The sequence below is a fragment of the Fragaria vesca genome, linkage group LG6, assembly GCF_000184155.1.
Source record: "Fragaria vesca subsp. vesca linkage group LG6, FraVesHawaii_1.0, whole genome shotgun sequence".
NCBI lineage: Eukaryota > Viridiplantae > Streptophyta > Magnoliopsida > Rosales > Rosaceae > Fragaria > Fragaria vesca.
Genome location: NC_020496.1, coordinates 15,970,308 through 15,986,967, shown reverse-complemented (window position 1 = coordinate 15,986,967; position 16,660 = coordinate 15,970,308). Strand labels below are relative to the sequence as shown.

The window sequence follows — 16,660 nt, the reverse complement described above, 5'->3', positions numbered from 1 at the left end:
TCTTTGGTGAATTGACTTCTAAGAAAAGAAAAAAGCAATAAACATCGCTTAACATGTAAACTGAGATATGGTTAACAGTCATCTTTATCTTGTACTTGGGACTATAGAATTAGAGATACGCTCTAAAGTCTAAACTGCCATGATCCATATGTGGCTAGGAGCTTTTGGTTGCAGACCGGTTAATACACTCACACTCACAAGTCACAACCATTCTTTTCCAGTAATCTGGTTTCACTATCTCTGTTCCCAACATTCCATTTAGATCAGCCGGAAAGTAACGATCCTAGCTAAGCTTTGTGCTCTAATTTTTGTTTGTTTTTCTTTTCAGCTGTCAAAAAAAAATGTGGCGGTGAGCTTAAATGATACGGACAGAGTATATGTATCAACTTCAAACTAAAGTAGCTACTGTTATTGTGATCTCAGACACTATTTTTTTGACCTATTTATACCGCCATAAGGTACCACTTACGCTAAAACAGATCAATTTCTATTTATACTGCAATACCTATTTTACACTATCCGTCAATCTTTTGCATCAGATGATTACAAAAATAAAAGGGGTACGCACGCAAGTACACAGGCAAGGCAAAGACAGATCAGGCAGAAATTGTTTGCACATTGGTCATTTCATAAATATTCTTAAAAGCACAGGTACTTCATGCACCAAACACACAACCTTCTGGAAGATAAATACAGGTTGAGGTGCAGCATATTAGTTCAAACTTAAACTAAAGATTGCAATGCAAAACATGATTAGTTCAAACTTAATAGCCAAGCATCCTCCCTCCCTTTCCAGGCTTCTTTATTTCTTTCCACGCAGTTTCGCTCCCAGAGCTCTCTCTAACTTCCCAATTACCTGTTGGTTTGGAATAGCTTTCCCAGATTCGTACTCTTGGATAACTTGAGGCTTCTCATTGATGATCTGCACATAAATCAAGATTATAATTAATCAAATCTATAAGATGCAGTTACAAATTATATTATTTATTATGTATAACTATATAGTGAGAAAGAGAGATTTACTTGTGCAAGCTGAGCCTGGGTAAGCTTCTTATCCATACGAGCTTGCATAATAGCTTTCTTCAGCTCACTTGGAACACGCTCATCTACAATCAAAATAGATGACACTTAACACATAAAAACAGAAAAAAGAAAATAAAGAATAAAACAAGCAACATATAGCTTAAAACAATGGCAACAAAATAAACAAGAGCACAGCCAAACAAACACAAATATCACATAAAAACACCAAATACAAACGTCCAAAGTCCAAATATCTTCAGTCTGATGCATGAACAAGCATACTCAAAAAAGTCTCCTTTGTATAGCACTCTCAATCAGAGAAGCAAAGGAAGTGGTTGTATTACATCAAAAACATTTCCACGTCACCAGTCAAATAAACTAAATAGAACCACAAAGACACATGAGAAAAGGGAAAAATCAATATCAACACATTATTTGTACGAACAGACTATCCGCTAGGAAGACTATATAAGTGTACAACGATACGAGAAGGATCTAACAAGTTAAAGATGTAATTTCTTCACCGTTCTTATTGCACATTTGCAATAATGCACTTCAGGGAAGCATCTATGCTAGGTACTCTTCTCCACCCCAAGCTCAAAAAGACAGATGAAAACAGAACGTACATGGAGATAGCTTGCAACAAAATAATTAACACGGGAGCAGCTAGCTGGCTCTTGCCATTGAGGGTTCATGAGAGGATTGATGCATATAGCATACAATCCCCACTTGAGAGGCTATTGCCAGTTTGGACATCTGACCTCCATGCATTTCAGAATGGAAGCTTAACATGCAGGGGATACCGGGATACCAGTCAAGGGATAATACATAAACACATAATTGGTATCTCAGAAATGAACTATGCAACAAACTGATAGAAGGAAACAACTGACTGATGGGATAGCCACTGGCTCCCCATTAAGGGGCTCAGGAGGATAGATGCATACAGCCTTACCCACACTGGCAGAGCAGCTGTTGCCAGCTCAGACCTCTGAACTCCAATTCACAATGGATTCTTAGCATTGTAGATGAAATACAAATGAAGGAATAATGTGTAAACACCTTATAAATATATAAGCTATGCAAAACCTTTATAGAAGGAAACGGTGCACCAGCAAGGTAGCTCACTGATTCCCGTCATTGAGGGGTCATGAGAAAACAGAATCACATAGCTCACCAAACTTATCAAGTTTGGACCTGGTATTCTTAAGTCAGTAGAAATAAAAATGAAGGAATGACTGAATAATACATAAACACGTCATATGTACCAAAGGTATGGAAAAATGTTATAGAAGGAAACACTGAAGCAGCTGGGCTGCTCACTTCCCACCATTGGGAGTTCTGGGGAAGACAGATACAGAGACACACCAAACTTGGCCAGTTTGGACCTAGGAACTCTAGTTCACAATTTTTCATCTCTCCCCATAGACAAGGAAACAACTGGATAATTGTTAAAGAGACCTATTTCCTTTCTTGATTTCATGGGCGCAAACTAAAACAGTATGGGATAGATGTCTCAGGAAAAAGCTCTTTAGCTCATTCAACAAGGATATATCAATATTATCTGGAAAGTACAAATTCGATGCATGCATAGTGTGGTGTAAAAATGAACTCACGAGCAAGAACTTCAGTTTCCTCATCGAGCTTCCTTGTGTTTAGAGAAGTGCTGCTGGAGGCAGCCTTGTTAAGTCCAGCAGTAGCTGCATAAGGATAACCAAATAAAAATTAGGATGTCGATTTCTAAAATTATGCAGCACACCACCCAAAATTAAAGGACCTATGATGGAATAATTCACACAAACTCTTAAGTGGCATCAAATTGGTAAATACAACTATAAAATCACAAAATAATAAAATTACAAAAGGAATAACATACCCAAAACCCCCACCTACCAGTTACAGTTCTCACAAAAGATTTCCCACCCTTTACCCTTCCAACAAGAAAACAGAAAAGCAAAGCAGACTGTCATAGTTAAAGCACCATTTGATGCATGAAAATCTCTCTATTTTCTACCAATTTAGATAAACTTAAACACAAGGCTGCTGCAAAACTGCAACCCATGTGTACATTTGAGGCGGTTTACAGGACATTCAGTGACCACACAACTGAAGCAAAACCATTATGACTAAGTTATGCAAATATAATCCACAACTGAAAAACTAGTTTCCGATATTACTTCATCTACGTTTAATCACATAAATAGGTTTTCGGACAATAATTTCCAGGATTTCATATATATATTGAAAATAATTAAAAATCAATCAAGACCTAGAAACAAAAGGAAGAGAGGGGAAGAAGATAGAGACCTTTCTTGACAGTTTCGATCTCAGCGCCGGAGCGGCGAGCAGCGTTGACGGCTTTCTCGTCCTTCTTAGCGGCGGCGTTGGGTGCCTTCTTCCTGATGACGACGGGTTCCCAGTCCTGTGAGATTGGTCCGACTCCTGACATGGCTGGCGATCTGCAGAGGGTATGAGAATATGGAGTGCTCCGTTTTCTAGCTTTCGAAGATGGTCTAGGGGTCTTGGATTGCTATGCCAAGCCTGGCTTCTTTTATACTGATGGCTCTCTGGGCCTCCCGGATATATTTTCTTTTTTTCTTTTTTGCCTTTTTGGTGTTTTGGAACGAAAACCGACATTGATATTTAGGGGTTAAGAAATATGTAAATGACGCCTTCTAGGGTTGGTCGAGTGAAAGTATGTAAGGTTGGAAGTTGAGCGGATTCGCAAGGTTATCGGTGATAATATGAGCTTTCTAGTTCCAATCACAAGTATAGAAAAGCATCGTGAGCTGCATAAAGTTGTACGAGCTTAGTTGGAGTCTTCAAAAATAAGTTTTCGCACTTAGAATGCTTAAATATAATCACTCGAAAATATTTTTGAGAATTTTTCATGAGGTCGAGTTTGTAATCTAAGACATCGAGTTAGAGAATAGAAAAAAGCTTTGATGCATTGCTTATGAGTTAATATTGTGTTCATGCTATTTCTCTCATCTCTCATATGTTTGATATGATCTTCATTATTCATTTGCATAAGTGATTGAGATAAGTAAAGTTGAAAAAAAAAAAGGCGTGTTCAGTTCCTTCATATCCGTATCAGATTCAAGGAGAGTTAGAATATGATTATTAGTTGTAAGGTTAAGTTAGTTTGGAATACTAGTAAATTGATTGTGTTGAATATCACTACTTGATAGATCTGTAATTATTCTTACTCTATAGTGGATTTGATTTAGTGTGGACTACTTTAAAAGTCTCGCAGTGACGTTTCCTCGAGAGAGGTTTACACTGTTGTTAACAAACTTTGTGTTCTTGTGTATGTTGCTTTTGATTTGATAAAGGATTGAATCTACATATTCAATCCTTCCATATTTTGTTCCATTCTATATTTACACCATATGCATATAATTATATTTGTTTCCTTTGATGGCCAAGAACAAGCATTATATTGCTTGATGGCCAAGTTTACTTGATGACCAAAAATCAGAATTCTATTGCTTGGTCACCAAGAACATAGCTAGTATAAATAGGAGCTTTTCCCTTATTGATTTACACATTTCAAAATAGCAATAGAACAAAACATGAGCCGAGTGAGGGAGACATAGAAAATGGAGTAGAGAAAGCAATAAATAAATATAAAGGAAAGAAAATCCCATAAATAGTAGTCATTAACTGGTTGTTTGAATTGTATCAACGGTTTCCTATAGACATTAATTAGTCTTGTATGTGCTATCAAATACCAACACATCTCTGAAACAAGAATAATCTATAAATGAAACAGAGTCTCTCTAAAACAAGTTAGCTAACCTGTTATTCTCATTTGTGCTATACTTGGAAAAAAAATTGCTCCTTTGTGGCTATTTTTATGTCCAAATAATTTCGTGCAGCTTTTGCATCCCCTTTAAGTACAATGTTGTGCAAGATTATGAGAATGATCTATCTTGAAATTAACCACCACATACGCAATCTTCTTCTTAAAGTACCTTACCTTGAGCAAACATTGGCAATGTCACCTTGTCATAGTTTTTTTTTTTTTTTTTTCTTGTGAAGAAAAATAATTAAATTACAACGAGGAGCATTTTATGCATCCAACACAAGAAGAATCTAGAAGAAGAACCATCTGAGCCTGAGGGGGAATACAATCAAACCAACACTTCAACGAATGAAGACCCGAGGCCAGAGCATCTACAAGAAAATTCGTTTCCCTGAAGGTATGGGAGATGGATATACTGACGAAAGAATCAGCTAGAGCCTTAACATCTCAAATTAGAGACTTGAGCTTCCAAGGATTAGCACAAGAACTTTTGACACAATTGATGATAACGAGTCTCTTTCTACTTCAATTTGATGACAAATGCGCCTTTTGGTATCAAGGAGCCCATCTCTTAGAGCAAAACATTCAATTAGCAGAATTGAGGAGTTGTGAAGCTTCTGCGCACCTGACACAATAAGGGTGCTAGAAGAATCTCTGATAATAAAGCCAGCAACCGACGAGTTGGAAGTTACTGAGTCATCAAAGTTCAACTTAAACCAGTTTTGGAGTTGGAGAGGAATCCCTCTAATAGATTCTAAACTTCTTAGACAGTTGGAGCATGACTTTTTGTTGATGAGGTGATAAGTAGAGCTGATAGTAGCTGCAACATGCACAATAGTTGTAGGGGTGACTTGAGCAGAACAAAAGATGACATTTTTGGTAGTGTCATAGTTGTTCATATGTTCCTGTCGTCTTTCACCTTCTGCAAAACAAACCAATTTTTGAATAGTGATTGCCCCAGTTCTTGCACTTGTTCTATTGTCATGTTCTCTAACATTAAAACCCATTGCTTTTGCATAAGTATGGTAAAGAGCAACCATTTCAAACTTCTCGCTTATAAGATCTTCTAAATACTACTGATCATATATCTTATACTATTATATTAGAACTCACTGTGTCACTTTTGGTTTCCGGATTTTGGGGTTTGGAACTATCTTTTATAGTTGGGCTATGGTTCATGTAATGTGTCTTCACTTGACATCCGAAAAATGAACAAAACACTTAAACAAACAAATGTAAGAGTTTTTATGACGTTGTTTTATTCCTGTTTTAGTTATACATCAAATACAAGTGAGAAACGAAAGTTAGCGAATGCATAAATTGATATATATATATATATGATTTCTTGTACATGTGAAGATATTTAATATTTGATTTTAGTCGGAATCAAATGATTTTATTGCAAACTATCCCTTCACACGTCGTCACGTGACTTTTTCGGAGTCTTTTTAACTTTGATGACTCATAAGTCATGTATGTAATTTGTCAGGTCTGCTCGATGTTTGAATTATTAAATGAATATCATTTCTCATTAAATTTTCCACGTCTACAAGTGGAAGCAAAATAATTCAAAACCACATGTTCCATACTGCCCACAGACGTCTACCATCGGATCTGAATCAAATAATCTCACCAACCTATTTTTTGCCCGACGATTAGATGCTTTTCTATGGAAGAATTTTGTGTTCCTGACTCCTTCAGTTAGCCACATAACCTTAGACCATTGCTTCCAGCACACCTCCTCCTCCTCTAATTGTTTAGGCCCATCCACCTCGAACACTAATAATCCTTCTTCCAACTTAATTACCAGACAAAGTTGAGTGTTCTTTTAGGTATTTCGCACTCAAGGGCAGTTTCATTAGCTCCTCTAGACGCCCTCATAAGAGCTCAATTTCTTTCTTTCGGTTGCCAAAAGTTGAGCGTTGCCATTGTTAAGTGTCATACGAGAATGAGCTATTTTCGACACAACTTAGTACATAGGTTGTCCAACAGCAGGAATCGCCCAACCTTCCTCAATAACACTCTTACATGCTTTATGTTAAATCCAAAACGCTCACACTTGAATAGTTTTTCGAAATAAGCTCGCATTGCTGGAGGATCAACACACACCACAAGAAAAATCGGGACATGATCTCTATGAATTAGAGGAAGATGTAAAACCCTAGATGCTGGAAAAAGATCAATCCAAGATGGTGAGGCCACTGCACTTCTAAGTCGGCAGTGTACACCTCCTTTCCATGTGTACGGTGCCCCAAAGTAACCAAGGTTAAGTAATTCAGCCATATTGAGTGCCTCCCAAAAAGTGTCTCATATGTGATTCGCACCTGAAAACCCCTCCATCTTTTTCACCAATATTCAATATCTCATTGAATCACCGATCACTACCCAAGGTAAAGACGATGCGTCACTTAGTTCTTTGTAACAACGCCTAGGAATGGCGTTGTTCTGTTATTGTTAGGTGACCGTAGAAGCCTATCATTCACCATCGAAGACCAGGGCCACCAATAGCATGGACTTCAACATCAACATAAAATTTCGACTGTGAAACAATCGTACATTAAGACCATCTTTCCAAAACAATGCTACCCATCCATATTGCCCTTCACTGAAGATCGTTTCCCAATTTCAATACATGATCTGCAATCTCAAACTATTCATGAACCTGCGATCATGAATCTTTGTTTTTGTTAATTAGAAGATGAGTGAGGGTTTTCTTTTGCCAAATCAGCATTTGTAAAGCCTGAAGAGCCCTGTATTGTTCAATGCTCGCCAATTCCAAGCCAAGATCTCCATGAAATTTGGCTTGGCGGTATTAAATGCAAAACCCTAGCAGAGCAAGCTTTTGCGTTCTCTTATTTTATTAGAAACTCGATCATAGTAATCCTGCTACAAATTAAAGAAACATACGAGGAAACATAAAAGTTTTTCTCATTCTCTTTAAATCGTTTTATATACGAGTATTTACACTACAAGAATTCAGGGCTTTTACCGCCTAAAATTTACGGCGTGCATTTATAGCATGCCATAAATATAATGTTACGTAGAGTTATTTACAGCGTGCTTTGTAAGTGCGCCGTAAATGAGATTGTGTCTCAAGTTATTTACGGCTTGCAATAAAAGCACGCCATAAATGAAGAGACATTTACGGCATTCCTTCATTGCGCGCCGTTAATAAGTGTAAGGTATTTACTACGTGTAATAGTTGCACGCCGTATTAGGGTTTTAACCATCAAGTCATGTATAAAAGGGAAGAGAGGTTGATTTTGGTCAAAATCGAAACTAGTGTTGACCCGAGCCTAGAACTCTCTCTCTCTCCGTCTTCGCCTGCCTCCGCCATCTCCGGCGTGGCGTAGCCGATTTCGGCTGCCGCATGCCGCAAGTCCACCACCAAAATGTTCGTCTTCTTCTTCTCCACCTTCCCCTACCCACCAATTCGACTTAGAACCATAAACTTTTCAAAAATTGAAGTCCAAACCCTAACCCCCAAATCCGATTTCTGGCCGAATCTCTTTCTCTCTGGTGAGCCCGTGCTTTGTGAAGGTAAACCCATCACTTCCCTCTTGTTTTCACTCTTCCTTGAGCTTCAATTTCCATATTAAAGCCCTAATCCTATTTCTCTATTTTGCTGCATATTTCTGGGTTCCAATCGAAGTTTTCAGACGACAGTATTCTTGAGCTTTCAGCGACCTCGTCGAGTTCAGGTGGAGCCCAAAAGCGTTTCAGTCCCTTGTTCTTGGTAATTGGATTCTATTTCTTAAATCAAGTGCTCTTTAATTTGTTGCTTTCTGCAATTTCCATTTCCAATCTTCACTATACTCACTTTGATTTAATTAGGATAGTTTCACTACTCTTTTAAATGAAATAGAGAATTTATAACCTGCTGGAAATCAAATGGTTTGTTAGAAATTAAAAGAATCATATGATATTTACATTATAGTTTTTCTTTACTAATATACATACATACTCGATCTATGTACGATGCATACATCAAAAGAATCATATGATGTTTACTATGTTCGAAAAGAATCATATGATGTTTACTATGTACGATGTATACATCAAGCTTTCCACCCTAACAAGGATATGTTACTATATGATCTCGTGGTTGTTTATCGATTTAATTATGTAAAGCTAGCTCTCCCTCTCTCCCCTCTCTCTAGTATATGGAAATAGATCTTAGAATAAATGATATGTATGACATATATTTCTATTATATAATCATCAACATCACAAGTAGCCTACTGTTAATCTATGTATATCTCTCGTGGTTTGGTTTTGCTATTTGGCTTACATGAAGTGAGTACCCTGGATTATTAGTTCTAAGTGTCGTCTCAATTTTATTATTATTTCTATGTCATATATATATGGGTTCTTTCTAGCTTAATTAGTTTTTAATTACTTGGGATATATATGATCGAGTATCAGTTTCTCTTTAGATCGATCCCAGAAAATGAAAAAACGAGAGTGCATGAAATTATATAAAATACTTAGAATTAAGGATGATCTGGATCTCCTCAGTTAAATTGATTTCATCTACTATTTTGCAGCTGCAGATCCTATTATAAGAGATTTTTTTTGTTAGTTTTCGTTATGTTAGCTAGCTCCTCGGTCTTCTTAAAATACTTTTATGCTTCACAGAGATAAGAGAACACTGGATCTTAGGCTGTTAGCATAGTCCAGCTTGTCACTCCAGATCGATTAGTGTGTATGGATCGCTCAATTGGTTAGTACAATGTCAAGATTAAATAAGAACGCAAGAAGATAATTAGTCCTATTGATTCCTATCATAAACAACTTTTACCTGGAAGATAATATAGCTGTATGTATAATGGTGAAATTTGAGTGTTGCTATATGTAATTACAAAATCCTTACCCCTTGAAATTTGGCTTTATGGAATCTAATCTGCTAGAAGTAATTTTGTTGCTCTCTAAAGTTTCAAGGCTTTGCTTTTATTTTCTCTATGTTGAAATACTGCATATCTGGTTGTGTGCTTACAGTTATCTGCTCATTCTGTTTCTTTCTGTTTTGATTCGGTTGCTTGTGCTTTCTGATTGTGTATTACCAATTTGTGTTCCCAAGTTCAAGTTGGTGCCTTATTGAGCAATTAGTATTCGTGCTTCCTGTAATTGTTTGTGTTCATTTTAGTTTGATATTTGCTTTGCTGAATGATCTTAATTTTGCTAGTTTGGGTGTTGTAGGTGATTCATGTCCATCTCGTGTTTGATGACTATATATGTACTTGAAGGTCTTATGATTACCGCAAAGCAGGTATAACTTTTTCCATAAACATAAAAATGAGTTTTGATTCTAGGGTGATAGAAAAAAATTTGATCTTTCATCCGTGGCAAGCTGTTCAATGATATTGGTTTCTTTCAGCTTGTTATGCCTTCCAATCAGATGATAAGTCATAATTGTTAACCATGTCAATATGGCCAAAGGGTAAGTTGAAGTTCATAGATGTACAATTACAACTTTGTTTAGCTGAATTTGATGCAATTGTTTAGCTGAATTTGATGCAATTGTTTAGCTGAATTTGATAATATCATCATTTTAGGTTGTGGTTACAAAAAACAAGTGGGAGCAGTACCACAGGCTCTTCAAGGGAGACCTCTTTAGAGAAGCATATTGAAAGGAACCTAAATTCAGTGTTTGTTGTAGCATAGGTAATTAACTTCAAAGTCATGTTTGGTCATTTGCTTATTAGCTTGATGTAATGAGTTATATTGATACATTCTAAATTGTTACTTTGTAAATGACATTAGTTATATATATTGATGGTAATTTGAGCATGACATTTGAGTAAGAAGATTTTTTTTTTATTTGAACATACTTTATTTACGGCATGTAGTGTGCGCCTTAAAAGAGGGTGATAAATGACCTAAATGACATTTATGGAATTAGTTTTACGGCGTGTTAATTGTTTTTTTATGACGTATTTTTGCACGCCGTAAAAGATATTAGTCTTTTACGGCTCGAGCTTTTACTGCCTACTTTTGTACGCCGTAAAAAGGCTTTTACGGCGTGCATTGCGGGCCGTAAAAGCTCATTTTTGGCGTAGTGTTAGGTAGATAACCACATTTATATAATTCACAACATTTCACCTTAGATGTTCATGAATCACCAATAAATTATATGACATTGGATGCGTTTTATTGTTGTCTTGTATAAAATCTTATCAATAGCAAACACCTAATGAAGAAACAAGTACACTACACTGACGTGCTCGTTACCGGGCACACAATTTAAAAACCCTTTTTTTTATCAGAACGTGGTATTGGCAAATAGGGTTCGATCAATCTGGGGACTTAAAAGGCACTTATGCAGTCACGGTTACACTAAAGAGTCAGCAACTAAGTATTTACAAGCATTCAATCACAAATATACATATGGTACAAGGTAACAGAGGGGGGGGGGGTTTGGAAGGTTTGTTCTATGTTCCTAAAAACAGAAAATAAGATATGTACAGGTGATCAATTCATTCAACATTGCAAACAGAGATAAATTCAAATTCCATCACACATCAAGATCACGTTTCATTCCAACAATCCGATTATAATGCAAGTTCTTAACAAGAGAAACAATCTCGGAACACATTCCAGAAGAGGACATGCATTCCTTTAATTCTACTTACTTTATCACCTAAGCACAGAGAAGTCTAGAACTTAGATTATTTCATGTAAATTGCTGCATTCAATACTGAAGAGTACTTGTCCACAATAAACATGAATTATTAAGAATTAAAGAATTGAGATTGAACAACAACGCACACCCGAGAAGTCGTAACATGCATTTGTTGTAGTTTACATTTTCAACTATTATTACATAGTTTCCACCACTTAGAGAAACATACTTACTTGAAGAAGCTTAGCATGAATCATGGCAATAGCTAGCATGCATTCTAACTCTTTGATTTAAACAAAAACACAAACTTTCAATCATTAAAACTCACAAGATCGGATCACCAGAAAATCATTAACGAACATCAATATGTTTCATAAAATTCTGAATCTATTGAACACAAAAACATGCAAAACATGCTTCTATATCCTAAATTTAGCACACGAAATATACCTATAAATTTGTAAAGAAAATTAAAACAAAGTATAGGTAATGTTTACACTTTATCAAATCTCCAAGGAAGCTTGTTGACATCAAAAGAATGCTTTACTTTAATGCTTCAAGTCTCCAACATTGCTGCCTTCATGGAGAAGTCCTTCAAGGCTTAGCAAAGGAGGAAGAAGCTTGACAAAAGGAAGGGAGAGGCTGCTGCTGCTGCTCTCTTATCCCTCTGGTTTTTAATGTGAATGAATGATGATATAAGAAATACCCAAGGCTGTCTTTATATAGAGGAAATCTTGGTGGAACTTCTCTTCAAAAATGATGTGGAACTCTCCTCCCTTTTTAGACTTTAAATCCAAATTTATTTATTTTTTCTTACTTATGTGGGACTAGGAGAAATGTTTGACTTTTCTCCTTCCTTTTTGGACTTGGGCCTTCTTTTGGGCTTTCTGTATTTTTCTCTCCCATCCGTGTACTACTTGGGCCTTTTTTCTCAATTAAGCTCTTTGTCCCTCTACAATCACAACACATGTTAGAAATGGAATTATTGAGGAAATAATACGGCCAAATAGGGTAGGAAACACATTAAAAACATAGCACTTTATGCTCATATCAAATTCCCCCACACTTAGCTTTTACTAGTCCCATAGCAAAACCATAACAACAAGACTTGATAACATTATACACAAAACAAACAGACTCTAATGCCCATAACTATTGTCTCAGAATCTCTATTCTCATGGCATCAAAATTAGCACTCAACCAAGAATCATTCCATGAAGTTTCAGAAGCTAATTGCCATGCATAGATCACATATTTACATGTAGGACACAGAAGAACAATGGTGATGGTTAAGCTCAGCATATATGTTTCAGACAAATATGATTCAATCTCACAGGATATGCACTCATTTTTCACTCAGATTTTCTGGCTTAGTAATTCAAAATTATGCAAGAGAAAGAATTTTGAGGCATGCACAAAGTTTGCATTTATAAGAACAAAAACATATGTTAAACAGAAATAAAACCTCGTGAAAGAATCAATTACTCACACAAATGAACCATACCATAGGCTCAACTCTTGGAACAAACTTCACAGATCAAATTTTACTCATCTTTTAGATCAAAAGAAACTTTAAAAGGTGTTAATGAGGTTGGGCTAGGGGTATGAATTTAGGAGTAGGAATTGCAGAATTCCTAAGGACCTAGTAGAGCATTTCCAAACACGCCTTTTGTCGCCAAATCAAGGGCCAGATACCATCTTGTTGGGTCTTTCGTCATTCTAACCACCTTACAACATCATGAAACAGAACAAAGGCCAAATAATTTCAGTTTTTGGGCCTTCCATTTACAACAAAAACTCCCATTTCACAATATAAAGACAATGTCCAGATTTCTTCTTTTTCTGCCGAAATTTTATTTTTTTCTTTCTTTTACTGTTGACGGCATTTTCTTTTCTTTTCTTTTCTTTTACAAGGACAAGTCATTTCCCCTACATTTGTTTTACATCATCACTTCATATTACACCACAATTGCTCTACTAGGTCCAAAGGACAAGGGTAGAGATATTACTGTACTAAGCTCAAGGTAGTTTTGTGGGTGATGAAAGAAAAGGCTCAATGTAGGCTCAAAGGGGGTTCAATTAGAGGGGTGTGCAGCACACACAAATAGGGACACAAGCTTGTTTGGTAATGGTGTTCATCCTAAAAAGTTCCATTTATCCTTTCCAAAATCAAAGTGTTTTATGATACAAGTTTTGAAAGTTCACAAGAGTGAGTTCTAGTCATCTAGAGTTCATTAAAAGTTATGGTAAGCAATCAATCAAATTGAAAGAATAATGAGGTTTTTGAACAATGATAGCCAAGAAAACGAATCAGAATATTTCAATAAGCACTCAGCAAGAATGGCACATATAAAGGCTCAAAAGCTCACATTAGGGTTCATATAAATCAAAATTTGACTTAACATGCTCATTTCTGTACCAAAGTTTCAAAACCACATCCACTACATTTCATATGATTTCCATTCATTGCAATTAACCACAGAATATCAGTTGAAAATCATCTTAATCTTGAGATCATTCTTTATCCATAATTCAGAGAATTACACTCATCATTGACGGTTAAGGGCTCCTAAGACTCAAAACAAAAACAAACAAAAAACTCAAAAGCTCACAAAAACTGTTTTTGAATTTTTCAAATTTTTCGATTTTTCTGTGTTTTTCAATAACATATTCAACAAACATGTTTCAATAACAGATTCAACAAACATGTAAATCCCTCCCCCACACTCAAACTCTATATTGTCCTCAATGTGCACAAAATAATGTGTAGAATGAAAGCAGGAAGTAGGAACTCATGACCCAACAAACAAAAACAGAAAAGTAAAAGAGAAGAAGGGATGGAAAACAAATCTGCGTTGACGGCTCCTCCACATCTTCAGTTGAGTTGGGTTGCCTCCCAATTAGCGCCTCGTTTAACATCCATGAGCTAGATGATTGTACCACACATCAGTTCTGTGTGAATGGTGCCTCTTGGAGGGGTACTTCCTCCACATTGTATTCCTAGAACGCCTTATAGTATGGCTTCAACCGATGTCCATTCACCTTGAATTTTTCTCCAGTCTTTTCACTCTTAATCTGCACAACACCATGTGGAAAAACATAAGTAACTATGAAAGGACCGATCCATCTAGAACGTAACTTACCAGGAAAAAGTTTAAGTCTAGAATGAAACAATAAAACTTTCTGGCCAACAACAAAAGATTTTCCACGGATCATTTTATCATGATAAGTTTTAGTCCTCTCTTTGTAGATCCATGCATTGTCATAGGCATCGTTTCTAATCTCTTTAAGTTCATTCAATTGGAGCTTCCTGTGCAGGCCTTCATTATCAAGGTTCATGTTGAAAGTCTTTACTGCCCACCATGCTCTATGTTCAAGCTCCACTGGAAGGTGACATGTCTTCCCACAGACCAGCCGAAATAGTGATGTTCCAATGGGGGTCTTGTAAGCTGTGCGGTAAGCCCATAATGCATCGTTTAGCATTTGGCTCCAATCTTTCCGCGTTGGGCCCACTGTCTTCTCCAAAATCCTCTTAATCTCACGGTTAGAGATCTCTGCTTGTCCATTTGTCTGAGGATGGTAAGGCGTGGAAACCTTGTGTGTCACATTGTACTTTTTCAGCAGAGCCTCAATTGATTTGTTACAGAAATGTAATCCTCCATCGCTTATGATAACTCGCGGCATTCCAAACCTGCAAAAGATGTCAGAGCGAAGGAAATCTGCGACAACTTTGGAATCATTAGTTTTGGTGGCTATCGCTTCCACCTATTTAGACACATAATTAACTGCCACAAGAATATACAAATAACCATTTGATGAAGGAAAAAGTCTCATAAAATCAATACCCCACACATAAAAAATTTCCACAGTTATAATATGGTGTAAAGGCATTTGATCTTTGGGTCCTAGGTTTCCTAATCTCTGACACCTATCACAAGTCTTGCAATACATACAGGCATTCCTAAAAATTGTAGGCTAAAAGAAACCTGCATCCAACACTTTAAGGGCAGTCATTCGAGATCCAAAATGACCTCCACATACTTCAGAATGGCAAAAGGCAAGAATAGTTTGATGTTCAGTTTCAAGGACACATCTCTTAATTATTTGATCTTAACAATGTTTCCACAAATAAGGGTCATCCCAAATGTAATGCCTAGCTAATTTCTTAAGCTTTTCTTTTTGAGAACGAGGTAAAGTGTCCGGAAAAGTTTTAGTCACAAGATAGTTCACAATATCAAAGAGTTGTCAGGAAAACTCTTCGGAATCGAGGGTTCACTTACCTCGATTCCGAAGAGTTGTTCATCTGGAAATGTCTCACACAAGGGCAAGGTGTCCTCTTCGCATACTAATCTGCTCAAGTGGTCAACGACCACATTGTCACTCCCCTTCTTGTCTTTAATCTCAATATCGAATTCTTAGAGTAACTGTTATAATATCCAGACCAAAATAAATAAAACAGTAATGAAAATAATATGAAAGGTTTCATGAGTTACATAAGTTACATGAGTTACACAAACGTTACATGAGTTACACAAAGAACATGGGTGGTTTTGGAGTTATAGTTAAGGCATGAGTTACATGAAGATTCATGAAGTACCATTTATTGGGAGAGGACTAATGAGAGGTCTAGATGATTCCTCCTTAGCCTATAAAAGGAGAGTCATTTGCTCATTCCAAGGATCTCATCCATCTCAAACCTCCATCTTCCAAGTAGAGAAGAGTGTCCATTCCAAGTTGAGAGTGTAGAGTAGTTGGTAGCAAAACAAGTGTGAGAGAGGGTTTCCTTCAAGTAGTGTTCTTGAAGTTGTGTATCTCGTGTACCCATTATTTTATAGTGGAAGTTCTTGTTATTACTGCCCCGTGGACGTAGGCACATTGCCGAACCACGTTATATCTGGTGTTCCCTTTCCTCTATCTTTTACATCTTTACATATTTATCCTTTGTGTGGTTTGAGTTGTTACTTCCATTATATTATTTTTCCCAACAGTGGTATCAGAGCCCTTGGTTCGTAGGGCGTGGGCGTTAAAATGGAAGGTTCAAGGAGTACAATGGTTCGACTCAACCACTCAAATTGGATTACATGGAAGCCACGAATGGAGGACATACTCTATTGCAAAGATTTGCATGAGCCCATTGAAGGAGTTGATGCTAAGCCGGAAGGGACTTCAAATGCTAATTGGACGAAGATGAATCGTAAGGCAATCGG

General features: G+C 36.7%; 1 protein-coding gene and 1 pseudogene across 1 annotated transcript; both read right to left on the bottom strand.

Annotated features, from left to right (window-relative positions):
* Positions 1-532: 532 nt before the first annotated feature.
* LOC101309749 (multiprotein-bridging factor 1a-like) lies at positions 533-3,638 on the bottom strand. Its single transcript, XM_004303142.1, has 4 exons — positions 3,331-3,638; positions 2,640-2,723; positions 1,024-1,106; positions 533-922 (listed from the first exon to the last, which is right to left on the bottom strand). The coding sequence occupies exons 1-4, from the start codon at positions 3,470-3,472 to the stop codon at positions 803-805; spliced, it is 429 nt and encodes a 142-aa protein (XP_004303190.1). The 5' UTR covers positions 3,473-3,638; the 3' UTR covers positions 533-802.
* A 10,815-nt stretch (positions 3,639-14,453) lies between these two features.
* LOC101299796 overlaps positions 14,454-16,660 on the bottom strand; it is a 9,365-nt pseudogene continuing 7,158 nt past the window's right edge.